The 14001-nt window shown below is 35.7% G+C and overlaps 1 protein-coding gene across 1 annotated transcript in view; it reads right to left on the minus strand.

Annotated features, from left to right (window-relative positions):
- The window catches only part of WDR76 (WD repeat domain 76), a 36873-nt gene that overhangs the window by 13033 nt on the left and 9839 nt on the right, over positions 1-14001 (minus strand). The window contains exons 5-9 of the mRNA XM_016211465.2: positions 11272-11401; positions 9211-9312; positions 9061-9104; positions 8000-8153; positions 2804-2962 (exon numbers count right to left, since the gene is read on the minus strand). Coding sequence (XP_016066951.2) covers positions 2804-2962; positions 8000-8153; positions 9061-9104; positions 9211-9312; positions 11272-11401 — 589 coding nt within the window. The remainder of the gene's footprint in view (positions 1-2803; positions 2963-7999; positions 8154-9060; positions 9105-9210; positions 9313-11271; positions 11402-14001) is intronic.

Here is a 14001-nt window from a genome sequence, read left to right on the forward strand (position 1 = left end):
TTTCTCTTTCTCTCTCTCTCCCTTCCTCCCTTCCTCCTTCCCTCCCTCCCTTTCTAAAATCATTGGACATGTCCTTGGGTGAGGATTAAAAAAGAAACACAGTCTAAATGTCAACCAAAAGAGATCTAGTTAAATAAATGATGGTACATCTCTACTTTGAAATACTGTGCAATGCTAAAAAAAGAATGGGGTAGATCTGTACTACAAACTGTCCATGATATACTAGTAAGTGAAAAAACAAGTTGCAAAAAAGTATGTATATAGTATGAATCTGTTAGTGCAAAGAAAAAATTCTGTATCTATATGCTTGTAAATATATGTGTACTTTCTGGAAATATACCAAAGAAATATAAGAATGAGGGAAGGGGAGATTTGCTTTACATATCCTATTTACAATAAATGTTTTACCATGAACATACATTATTCTTTTTTTAATCACTTATAATCCATAATACTATCACTTTGGGTTTAAGACTCACATACATAAGGAATAAAAAATAAATGTTGAAGAATGTGTCAGTACTCAAGTAGGAGAGGATGACCAGAATTCTTATTGTTGAATCATGAACTGCTGCTGATTTTAAGTTGTAATAATAAGTATTATAAACTGAGGTTAACAAATGAATACACCAGCCCGGCCGGGCGTGGCTCAGTGGTTGAGCATCGATCTGGGATTCAGGCAATAGGGGTTCGATTTCCGGTCAGGCCACATGCCCGGGTTGTGAGCTTGGTCAATGACTCTCTCATCATTGATGTTTCTGTCTCTCTCTCTCTCTCCCTCTCCTTTCCTCTCTCTGAAATCAATAAAGATATATTTTTAAAAAATAAAAAAAACACATGAATACACCAAAGGCATCCCAACCACCATACAACCAAAAAAGCCCAGCATACAAAAAATGAAACTTGACATATTGTCAGTGTATTAAAAAGGTTGAGTGCAGAGGCCTTGGAGTCAGACAGACCCAAGTGCAAATTCTAGTTCTGCCATTTATGTCCTTGAGCAAGCTAATAAACCTCTTTAACCTCAGTTTTATCTACTGTTAAATGGGGGCTAACACTACCTACTATTTCATGAGGTATTATAAAGCTAAATAATATATAAAAGCACACTCAAGTTAATGCCTAACACAAGGTGATTGTTCAATCAGTAGTATCAGGAAAAAACTACTAACACATGCAACATTATGGATGAATCTTAAAAGCATTGAGCAAGGTGAAGGAAACCAAACAGAAAAGGCTACATACTGAATGATTCCATTTACTTGACGTTCCGTCAGGCAAAATTATAGGGACATAGTAATCGCATCAGCGGCTGCCAGGGACTCAAGGAAAAAGAGAGAACTCACTACAAAGGGTCACGAGGTAAATTTTTTTAAGCATGGAAATTTTCTATATCTTGATTGTGGTGATTACACAGGTGTATACAATTTGCCAAAACTCATATAACTATGCCTAAATTTTACTATATGTAACTTATACCTCAATAAGCCTGACAAAAGGATAAAGTGGGAGAATTGTTATATAAAACTTAATAATTTAAAGATAGATAAATGATCCAAATAGACATTTCTCTAAAGAAATGCAAATGGCAGATAAAAAGATGTTCAGCATCATGAATAATTAGGGAAATGAAAATTAAAACCACAATGAGATACCACTTCATACCCACTAGGATGCTATACTTACCAACAATAAAAAGTATTGGCAAGGATGTAGAGACATTAGAACCCTTCATACATTACTGATATGTAAAATGGTAAAGCCAGCCCAGCCGGGCGTGGCTCAGCAGTTGAGTATCGACCTGGGATCCAGGCGATCGGGGTTCGATTCCTGGTCAGGGCACATGCCCAGGTTGCGGGCTCGATCCCCAGTCAGGGGTATGCAGGAGGAGGCCAATCAATGGCTCTCTCATCATTGATGTTTCTATCTCTCTCTCTCCCTCTCCTTTCCTCTCTCTGAAATCAATAAAGATATATTTTTAAAAAATAAAAATAAAATAAAATGGTAAAGCCAGTTTGAAAAACAGTTTGGCAGTCCCTCAAAATGTTGAACATAGTTACCATATGACCCACCATTCCACTCCTAAGTATATACTCAAGAGAAATGAAAGCATATACCCACACAAAACTTGTACATTATTGTTCATAATGGCATTATTCACAATAGTAAAAAATGAAAACAACCCAAATGTTTGTCAACTAATGAACTGAATGAGTAAAATCTGGCATAGCCACACAATGGAATATTATTCAGCCATTAAAAGGAACTAAGTACTGACACATTCTACAACATAGATGAGCCTTGAAAACATTCTGCAGAGTAAATGAAGCCAGTCACAAAAGAGTACAAATTGTATGATTCCATTATATGAAACGTTCGGAACAGACAAATCTATGGAGACAGAAAGTAGATTAGTGGTTGCCTAGGGCTGGGGAGGGATTTATTTTGGGGGTGATGAAAATATTCTAAAATTAGATTGTGGTATGGTTTCACAACTCTAAGTACTCTATCTTAGACTGTTCTAAGTGCTTTATCTGCATTAATTCATTATCTGCATTTAATCCTCATGACAACTCTATAAAGTACTATCCGATTTTACAACTAAGAAAATTGATGCACAAAGAGGTTAAGTAACTTGCCAAGGACACACAAGTAGTAATAGATGGCTTGGGACTTAGGAAGCATAGTTCTAAAGTCGCTACCACCTTACCCAATCTGACTGGTGTAATAATTATTCATGTGGCATTTCATAAAAAATCCAGACTATCACCCGAGATCAACATGTAAGCACATTAACATTTACCTCTTCAAAAACAGCCTTGGAAAAATCCCCACAGCGTAATGTGCCATCATAGCTCAGTGACAGTATGTGAGCCGGATTGGCAGGTGAGAAGTAAAGACAGCTAACTGGCTGACTATGGGGTTGAAAAACATAAATTCCATCTTCTTTAGGTTGGTGAGTCTGGAACAAGATTGGGGAAGGGGAAAGGGACAAACACTAGTGAAAAGTAGCAATATTTTCTATGTCATTAAACTATTTACATCTGTATTATAGTCAGTCTTAGTCTATAATTGTACCCACCTCCCATTCAGAAAGTCAGAACTAGAAGCTTTATACTGTCACTACTTTTTTTTCTTCAAATTTTCAATACAAGAAGTCACATTTAGTTTAACAGTTTCTAGCTTTTTGCAACTAGATAGTTTTTTTCATTATAAAGAGAAAAAATTACTGCTTATTATGACTTCAGTTCATAAAACCCTTAGGAAATGAGAAATCAACTCAGTATTATTCCTTGCTACCAAAAACAGTATCAATACCATTACACTTCGCCTCCTAAGTATGCTGCTATATGAGTACATACAGCATTCTCAGAATAATTTTCACAAGGTATTTGGCCCTGGAACAAAATGAGAGTTTTAGAAATATTTTACTCCCTAAATGTACAATGAAAATGCCAAGTATTTGAATTTCCACATTAATATTATTATTTGCAACAATAGCCAAGATTTGGAAGCAGTCCAAGTGTCCATCAGTAGATGAGTGGATAAAAAAGCTGTGGTACATTTACACAATGGACTACTACTCAGCCATTAAAAAAAAAAAGGAAATCTTACCCTTTGCAACAGTATGGATGGACCTGGAGAGTACAATGCTAAGTGAAATAAGCCAGTCAAAGACAAATACCATATGATTTCACTTATATGTGGAAACTAATGAACAAAATAAACAAAATAGAAACAGACTCATAGATAGAGAACATACTGACAGCTGTCAGAGGGGAGGGGGTTGTAGGCATAGGTAAAATAAGGTGAAGGGATTAAGCAAAAAAAACAAACACAGCTTAGAGACACAGGCAACAGAGGGAAAAGAGGGTGGAGGGAAGTAGGAGAGGGTATGGGGGGATAAATGGTGATGGAAGGAGACATGCAATACAATATTTTGTTATATTATTTTTGTTATGTTTTGTATACTATTTTTATTTTGTCCGGCTACATAACATTTACATTAACTTCTATAACCATAATTTGTACGGTTAATATTAGTTCTGCATTTAAATGGATTCAATGTTTATAATCAATTATTTTATCAAGCTTCTCCATTCCTGAATTATTCATTTTGATTTACTCTTAACTGGCTGAGATTTGCTGTCAGGCAGTTTTTTCCAGATGAACTCCTTGAATGTTTTGTTTTCTCACATGTGAGAATACCTACCTGCTGCCTTTACATTAGAACAATATCTTAGGTTAGGTAAGTATTCTGGGACTATACTTCCTTCCGTCAGAATTTTGTAGACATTATTTGAAATGTTGTAGAAAACTGAGGCAAGCCTAGCTTTTCCCCTTGAATATAATTTGTTCTTTCTTCCTGAAGAATTCTTTATCTTTTAAGTTCCAAATTTTCCTAGAACCTGGTGTACACATTCAATCTGCCAATTCAACCTTGTCTTTTCAGAAAACTATTCTTAAATGTAATTTCTCTTCCATTTCTTGGGTCATCTTTGTTTTTCCTTTACTCTTAAAGCTTTTTTTCACCTGTGGTTGATATTACTTCGAATCTTTCATGTCTGTAACTTAATTTTCAGCAATGTCTATTCTGTTCCTTGCTTTTGTCTAATTTACTAGCTTCGTTGACCTTCAATTTGTTTCTTGAATTCTTCAATCTCCTTTTTCATCTCATTCCGTTGTTTTATCATCTCTTTTTTAAGTCTTATTTTACCAGATTAATGTTGTTATTAACTCTCTCCACAGCAGCACGGTCCAAAAGAACTTTCTAAGATGACGTTATATTTATGCACTGTCCAATATGGTATCCACTAGCCTTGTGTGACTATTAAGCACTTGAAATGTGCCTAGCGTAGCTAAAGAAGTGAATTTTCTAATTTAATTCTAATTTAAATGTAAATAGTCTTAAATGACTAGTAGCTACTGTACTGAACCATGCAGTCTACAGTCTGGAGCAACTGAGGAGAATTTCCTTCCTTTCCTTAAGTTATGTTTTTCTTCTAGGTCTGTCTTTGTATGCTAGGTTCTTTCGTTGTTTTTGCGATAGTGTATGTCTAGTTGCCATGTCATTTCTTTCCATTTTCAGCATGCTTGAACTGCTCTGTCCATACTAGTTGCTTTGATATAACATATTGACTCTTTTCTCCTAGTATCTGATACCAGTTCATTTTTCCCTCAGAAAAGGCCAGGCTTTTCTTAGCCCAGAAAAAAGATGGGGACAGGGAGGGCAGCTGGTTTTAGCTGAAACAATATGCAATATTTATTTTAATTCCAGACCCAAATGTCTATCAAGTGATAAATGGATAAGCAAAATATGGCATAGTCAAACAATGGAATACTAATCAGGAATAAAAAAGAACCAAGTACTGACACATGCTACACCGCAGATTAACCTTGAAAACATTATGTTAAAAGAAAGAAGCCAAGGCGGAGTAGGAGGGGAAGAGAGGGGGCATGGAGGGACTGAGCAAAAAGAAAAGAGAAAAAAAGAGAGAAAGAACTCATGGGCACAGACAACAGTGTGGTGACTGTGGGAGGGAGGAGGACGGGTGGAGGTAGAAGAGGGTATAGAGGGGATAAATGGTGATGGGAAAAATTTAAATTAAATTAAGGGGGGGGGGGAAGAAGACAACATAAAAGACCACACATCGTATGATTCTATTCATATAAACTGTCCAAAAAGGACAAATTTCTGGAGATCTGCCTCAGGATAAAGGTAGAAACAGGGATTAAATGTAAGTACCCATGAGAAATCTTAAAGGAATGATGAAAATGTTCTAAAACTGGCTTATAATAGTTACACAACTCAAAAAACTTATTAAAAATTACTGAATTGTAGATTTAAAATGTGTGGATTTTATATGCAAATTATATCTCAGTGAAGTTCATTTTTTTTAAAAACTAGGGGTACTGGGGAATGAGCACAGGACAGCCAAGATATTGGTTTTAGACTTGCTCAATCTGATAATGAAATAGCCAAGTGTCCTGGAAAATTAGGTTAATAGAGATACTGGATTACAGAGACCTAATAATATAGATTTTTGGAGTCACCAGAAAAGACATGACAAAGGGACTTTTCTACATGTCTAATTCTGCAGAGATCAACTACCTATGAAAAGATCTTCACTTGAGCCTGGCTGGGTGTCCTTTTTGGACAGTTTATATGAATAGAATCATACGATGTGTGGTCTTTTATGTTGTCTTCTTTCTCCGCCCCCCCCCCCCCCCAATTTAATTTCACTTGAGCCTGGCTGGGATCCAGGAGATCCCAGTTCAATTTCTGGTCAGGGTACATGCCCCAGTTGCAGGCTCGATCCCCAGTAGGGGGAATGCAGGAGGCAGCCGATCAATGACTCTCATCATTGATGTTTTTCTCTCTCTCTCCCCCTCTCCCTTCCTCTCTCTGAAATCAATATTTTTTTTTTAAAAAAAAAAAGATCTTCACTTGACTATGCTAACTCTTTTTCCTTTTCAAAGTTCTTCAACAGTCTTTATCCATTCCTTCCATTTCTTCCACCGCCCCATACCTTTTTAATCTCCTAAAGCCGGTGCTCCTTTTTTATGTCAGTGTTAAAGCTATTGTCCCAATAATGGTACTTTATTTTCAAAACCAATGGCCTTTTCTCTGTTCCCATTCTTTTTAACTTCTCTGAAAGCAGCCCTACCACACTCTCATCCTTAAAACTCATCTCTTAGCCCTGGCCCATGTGGTTCAGTTGGTTGGAGTGTCGTTCCATAAACCAAAAGGTGGAGGGTTCAGTTCCTGGTCAGGGCACATACCCAGGTTGCGGGTTCAATCCCAAAAGGGGCACATGCCATATCTGTCTGTCTGTCTCTCCCTCCCACTCCTTCCACTCTGTCTAAAAATCAGTGGAAAGAAATATCCTCAGGTGAGCATTAACAACAAAAAAAGCCTCATCTCTTAGCTTCTACAAATTTATACTATTTCTGGTCCTCTTCCCACTTCTCTGCTTCCATTTTCCTTACCAAATCCTTTCACCAACTACCCCCACTCATATGTTATCAAATTAAGGGAGAATCTATGCTCCTAAAATAAGAGAGAATTTGGCTATTTCTTCTTCTCACTTAAAAAATTTATTTATTAACCCCAACCAGCTTCAAGTCACCATGATTTCTTCATCTTCATTAATTGTCCTTATGGCATTTTTCAGGTCTTTGTTCTACTCCCCCAATTAGAAAATAAATTCAGAGAACACTGACTTGGCTTTTCTCAATTACGTAACCACTGAAAGCAATCAGTGCAGAATTATATGTACAATGAATGGAATTCAGTGTTTCTGACTCATCAAAAAATGACTGGGATCATCCTAAGTAGATCCCTGGGAAGATATTTTGATCCAGCATAGAATCTGTATTTTTTTTTCCATTTTTAAATCATTTTTATTTTTTAATTAGTTGATACATTATTATATTAGTTTCAGGTGTATACCCCAGTGATTAGACATTACATAACTTACTAAGTGATTATCCCGATAAATCTTTTACCCATCTTACACCATACATAGTTATTAGAATATTATTGACTCTATTCCCTATGCTGTACTTTATATCCCTGTGACTATTCTGTAACAACCAATTTGTACTTCTTAATCCCTTCACCTTTGTCACTCATCCCCTCAACATCCCTCCCATCTGGCAACCGTCAAAATGTTTTCTGTATCTATGAGTCTTCAGAAACTGTATTTTAAACACAATTAGAAAAATAAGAACTTGGTGTGATCTTTTCATATATACATTTAAAATTGTAATAAAGTTTCTTGGCAGTTAGTTTATGCCCATATGACTAACGATATTCAAGCTTAAAAATGCTAAAGTTCTAAATAGTAAATTTTAATTCCTCCAGATTTCTAGAGTTTGGAATCACAAAGCACAAAACTATAAACAACATCTACAAACACACGCTCTACGCTATTTTCTTGCAGACTATTTGCTTCAGTCAAACTTTAATATCTTCAAAAAATTAATAACAACTTACCAAATCCCAAAGTCCAACTTGCCCAGATTTGGCCCCAGCTGCCACCAAAGTTCTAATTTCTGATGGATGAAGAGCCATAGAGCATACAGAACCTTTGGTAACTTTACAAACAGTATCTTCACTAATAACCATGCCAGCTAAATTGGCTTTGTAGCTGAGAAAATTAAAAAGTTAAATTTTAGAAGTAAAACCAGTCTTAATTGACAAAATAAGTAAAAGATGACTCATAAAAGAAAAACCACAATTAGTAAATAAATGTGGGAAAATATTCAACCTCCTGACAACCAAAGAAATCAAAGTAAATAATGAGGTACTACTTTTCACTTAAAAAAGCTAATAGGCTACAATTAAACATATACATTCATATATACTGCTAGTGACAGAGTAAATTCATAGTTCAGACAATTTGAAAAGCAATTCAGCAATGTGTACTAAAAGCTATAAATGTGTCCATAATATCCAACTCATTAATCTCACTTCTGGAAACTATCCTAAGGAAATAATCTACCATCATACATATATACTTCAGCAAATATATGCACACATACAAACACACAAAACTAAATAGAAAACAACTCCAAACACCAAGAGGGTAAGAGCAGGTTAAGTAAATTCTACCCACTCAACAAATTATTATGCAATTATTCAATAAATTTGAAGACTCTAGTAACATTTAACCACAATGATAATGAAAAAGCATAAGGCAAAATTATATAAACATTAGAACAAACCAATATTACCCCAATAAATTCAAAAAAAAAAGAAAAAAAAAACATAACAGAGTAAATATGTTTGTTCATTCATTTATTAAACAGTGAATGAATATACACTACATGCCAGACACTGTTCTCGGAAACGAGACAAAGCCCCTGCAATTCACGAAGCATATGTCCTAGCGGTACTGCATATGGCAACACTTTAAAGGAAATATACAAAAATAGTTGTTAGGATGGAAATATTATGGGTAAAATTTTCACCTCATTTTCAAAATTTCTTGTTTTATAGTTTTATAATTTAAAGATCTCAGAAAATGTAAATAAAGGCAAGAAATTTTAACTGACCTTTTAATGCTAGATAATTCCTTCTCAATGTTCTTATTATTTGTCTGAAACAATGGGAGAGACCAAAGTACAAAGTTAATATATGTACTGAATTTTCATTAACAGATGATTCTAAAAGTTTATACAAGTATAAGCCCTCCCAACTGATACCTTGCTCACTTCTGCCCAAGTCTGTAGAAATCCTTTAAATAGTTCACTATTATCATCTCGATTTTCAGGAGTCATTTCTAAAGGCCCAGGAGGTAACAAAGGCTGTTATAAAAAAGAAAGAAAGGAAACATAAAAGAGTTGATTGTCGCCCTGCCCTGGAATGTAGGCTTCAGATTTTTCACTACATAACTTTCTATACCAACAACAGGGGTGACACATCATTAGCATTCAAACAGTTGTTCAATGAATGAACGTCATGTATCCTGTAAGTAATGAAATGTATTATCTCATTTAATTCTCTCAATAATCCAATAAATGAGATACCACATTTTAAAAACATTGGAATGAAACTTAGAGAAGATAACTTATCCAAAGTTCCACTGCTAATACCTGGAGTTGCTGAGAGTTGATTCAGATAGTTAAATTTCATTAATCAAAGTTATTATTCTATGCCAGTGTTTTTTGTTTTTTTAAAAAATATGTCTTTATTGATTTCAGAGAGAGGAAGGGAGAGGGGGAGAGAGAGATAGAAACATCAATGATGAGAGAGTCATTGATCAGCTGCCTTCTGCTCCCCCCACACTGGGGATCGAGCCCACAACCCGGGCATGTGCCTGACCAGGAATCAAACCAAGATCTCCTGGATCCTAGGTCAATGCTCAACAGCTGAGCCACACCAGCCGGGCTATGCCAGTGTTTTTTAAATCAGAGGTTGTAACCCACGAATCGTGAAATCACTTCAATGTCACAACCAGCATTGTGTTTTAGTGAATAAGAATAGAATAGAAAATACAAAACTGCATCACATGTAATATGGTCAAGTATCATTTCACAAGTTTTATTTTAGTTGTGTGTGTGTGTATTGAGTTCAATGTAAATATATTTCTTACTGTGGGTGGAGGCTTTAAAAACTGCAAAAGCTACTCTTCCCATAGCTCCTTAATTTGCAATTAGTTTCCAAAGCACCAGCCTAATTAATGTCATCTTCCAATTTATAATTAAGCACTTAGATATAAAGTATTAAAAACAGTAGGTGCTCTTGAATAAAAAATATAATTATTTAGACTAAAATTAAGATTAAAATCTTACTTAGACAATAAATTTGGTAAGGCTCTTTCCATCCACTGAAAGTATAAAATTAAACTACAGCAAAAAACTCCATCGCTATTAACACATATTAACATTAATAACTATCACTTATTGATTACTTACTAAGCCCCTAATACAATATAAGGATCTTTATAGAAACTATTTCATTTAACCCTCACAAAACCCTGTTGAGGTTTCCATTATTGTTGCCATTTTAAAAATGGGGAAATCAGGATTCAAAAAGGTTAAGTAATTTACCCACAATCCCATAGCAGGTAAACCTGCAGAAATATAGAATTCAACCCAGTCTTAATGACTTAGAAATCTTAGTCATTAAATCAGTGATTTTCAATGTTTTTCATCTCATGGCACACAGAAATTAATTACTAAAATTCTGCAGCACACCAAAAAATATATTTTTTGCCGATCTGACAAAAAAATAGGTATAATTCTGATTCATTCACACCAGATAGATAGATGTTGTGTTGGCTGCTGTCATTTTTGTATTTGACAATCAAAGGGAAAAGAGGTCAGTGCGGCCCAGCTATGGGTGGCTCAGCAGTTGGGCATCAACCTAGGATCCAGGAGATCACGGTTCAATTCCTGGTTGGGGCACATGCCCAGGTTGTGTGCTTGATCCCCAGTTGTGGGCGTGCAGGAGGCAGTGGATCAATGACAACTTTCTCACCATTGATGTTTCTGTCTCTCTCTTCCTCTTCCTTCCTCTCTCTGAAATCAATAAAGACATATTTTTTAAAAAAAGAGGTCAGTGTTTTAGTCAGGTATACTGCATGTTTTAAAAATTCTTGGGGCACACCTGTTGAAAATCACATTAAATCATACAACAGTTAAGTATTAAATTAATAAAGAACAAATTAAACATAATTTAATGACCTTTTAGTTTAGTTTCAAACACTTCAAAATTTTCAGTATTTTATTAAGTAAATATATTGTATTTGCACTCTTTCTTACATTTTCATCTACTACTACTACTGTTGGCTGGGTTGGGGTTTCTGGTAATGAAACTCCTGAAGGATCTATGTTTAGTAATCGCATTGACCTTCTACATCCAGTCTCATTTTCTCTCTTCTTAGGCTTCTTTCTAAAGAAGTGGAAAAAAACTCATGTTATACTCATAAAAGTTGTATGTATTTATTTAATAATATTAAGGAGATAACTTCTAGGAATGTATCTCATGGATACAGTCACACATTGCAAAGATGTGTGTACATGGCTATAGTGATTTTAATTAAAACCCTGAAAACATCATAAATGTTCATCATGGGGATATGAGGGCTGTTAAATAAATTATGACATACATATCTAATAGAATAATTTGTAGAAATAAAAAAGAATGAAAGATTATATGTTAATATGAAATGAACTTATAAGAACAAAAACAAGGTCCAGTGCATGTTAAATATGCTTCTATTTTTTTACAAAAAGGTTACATATACACATACATTTGTGCATGCTGAGGTTACCTATGGAAGAATATACATGAAACTATTAACAGTGGTTTCCTCTAGGGAGAAGACCTGGAGATCTAAGGTCTAGGATGGAAAAGACTTAAATGTTTCATTGTATTCCCTTCCATATAGTTTACTTTTTAAAAATCATATACAGGGTGGGGCAAAAGTAGGTTTACAGTTGTGAGTACACAAAACGGAGTTAATTCTTATTTACTATTGTATTATTTTCCATACAAACAACTGTAAACCTACTTTTGCCCCACTCTAAATAAATACATATGTACTTTTTTATGCACTACTTTTCATTTTAAAACAGTTTAGAACTTCCAGTTTCCAATTCCACATGTGGAGAGCTTGAAAGTTACCACTCTGTCTCATCAAGTAAAAAGCTGAACAGAGTGAAAAATCAACAACTTTTCTAGGACCCTGAAGAGTGGCAAAGACACAGTGAAAACCACTGACCCCAATATTGGAGAGCAACACAGGCAAATACAGGATTCATGACTTACTGGAGCAGAGACTCAGGAATGAAAACCACCGTGGAAACTGATGCCTGAACCACCATGAAAACCTGAACTGTAATTGACCAATTGCTGGAGGCTCAGTGTGGACAAGTCTGAGAAAAACTCCAGGAGAGTCTACACAAAACCTGCACATGGATGTTTATAGCAGCTTTGTTTATAACTGCCAAAACTGGGAAGCAACCAAGATGTCCTTCAGTAGGTGAATGGATAAATTGTGGTACATCCAGACAATGCAATATTATTCAGTACTAAAAAGAGATGAGCTATCAAGCCATGAAAATACAAGGAGGAACCTTAAATGCATAATACTAAGATATAGAAGCCAATCTGAAAAGTCTGCATACTGTATGATCCCAAATATAAGACATTCCGGAAAAGGCAAAACTTTGGATACAATAAAAAGATCAGTGATTGCCAAGGGTTAAGGTGGTAAGAGAATGAATAGGCAGAGCAGGAAGGATTTGGGAGGGAATGAAAACACTATTATAATGATGGATTATATGTCGTTATACATTTGTACAAACCCACAGAATGTACACCACCAAGAGTGAACACTAAGGTAAACTATGGACTTAGGGTGAGTATGATATATCAATGTAGGTTCATCCTAGGTACAAATGTACCACTCTGTTGAGTGAGGCTGATAATGGGGGAGACAATGAGTGTGCGGGGGCAGGGGATATATGGGAAATCTCTGTACCTTCCTCTCAATTTGCTGTGGAACTAAAACTACTCTGAAAAAAATTAAGACTTTAAAGAAAAACCTCAATGGGGACTCACCCCTACAATTTTGTGAGATTTACATTCAGGGGCTCGACCGGGTCCTCATAGTATTTATGAAAGAAAAATCCCCTCACGTTTCCCACAAAGGGAGGGGGAAAGGAACCACTTTGAAATACACCAAAGCACTCTGTTCCCCTTAACAAGGACTGCCCTCAGGAGAAACTAGTTAACCAGAGCCTAACCTGTAGGGTATTATAGGAGCTACCTGACCTTGGGAAAGGGAAATACCCAACTCCAGCACACTCTTGCCATTTTCTCCCACCGAAAGGGGAAGGGAAAAACTAAAACACTGTGAAGTTGACATTCCAGAGGCACAGGCTCACTAAAAGACTGAGACGTAATCACAGGACCATAGAATGCTTCCCCTCCCCACACACCTTACCACCACATTACTAAAGGACTATTTACAACAGTTCCTTTTTCCCTATACCTCATGTCAGCTATCAAGAAAAAATTCCAAAGCACACAGAAAGGCAAAAAACAACTTGAAGAGACAGCAGAAGCCTTATAACCAGATATGGCAGGAATTTGGAATTATCAGACCATGAATTTAAAACAACAATGATTAATACACTAAGGGCTCTAATGAATAGAACAGACACCATAAAAAGAGATGGGGAACGTAAGCAGAGAGACAGCAATTCTAAAAACAAACCAAAAAGAAATGCTAGAGATCAAAAACACTGACGGAAATTAAGAATGCCTTTGATGGGCTTATTAATACACTAGGCATGGCTGAGGAAAGAATCTCTGAGCTTGAAGATATCTCAATAGAACCTCCAAAACTGAAAAGCAAGGAGAAAAAAGACTGAAAAAAACAACAGAATATCCAAGGACTCTGGGATAACTACAAAAGATATAACACATGCACAATGGGAATACCAGAAGAAGAAAAAGACAAGGGAACAGAATAAAAAGTTGAA

The sequence above is a fragment of the Miniopterus natalensis genome, chromosome 1 (assembly GCF_054644295.1).
Source record: "Miniopterus natalensis isolate mMinNat1 chromosome 1, mMinNat1.hap1, whole genome shotgun sequence".
In the NCBI taxonomy this organism is placed as follows: domain Eukaryota; kingdom Metazoa; phylum Chordata; class Mammalia; order Chiroptera; family Miniopteridae; genus Miniopterus; species Miniopterus natalensis.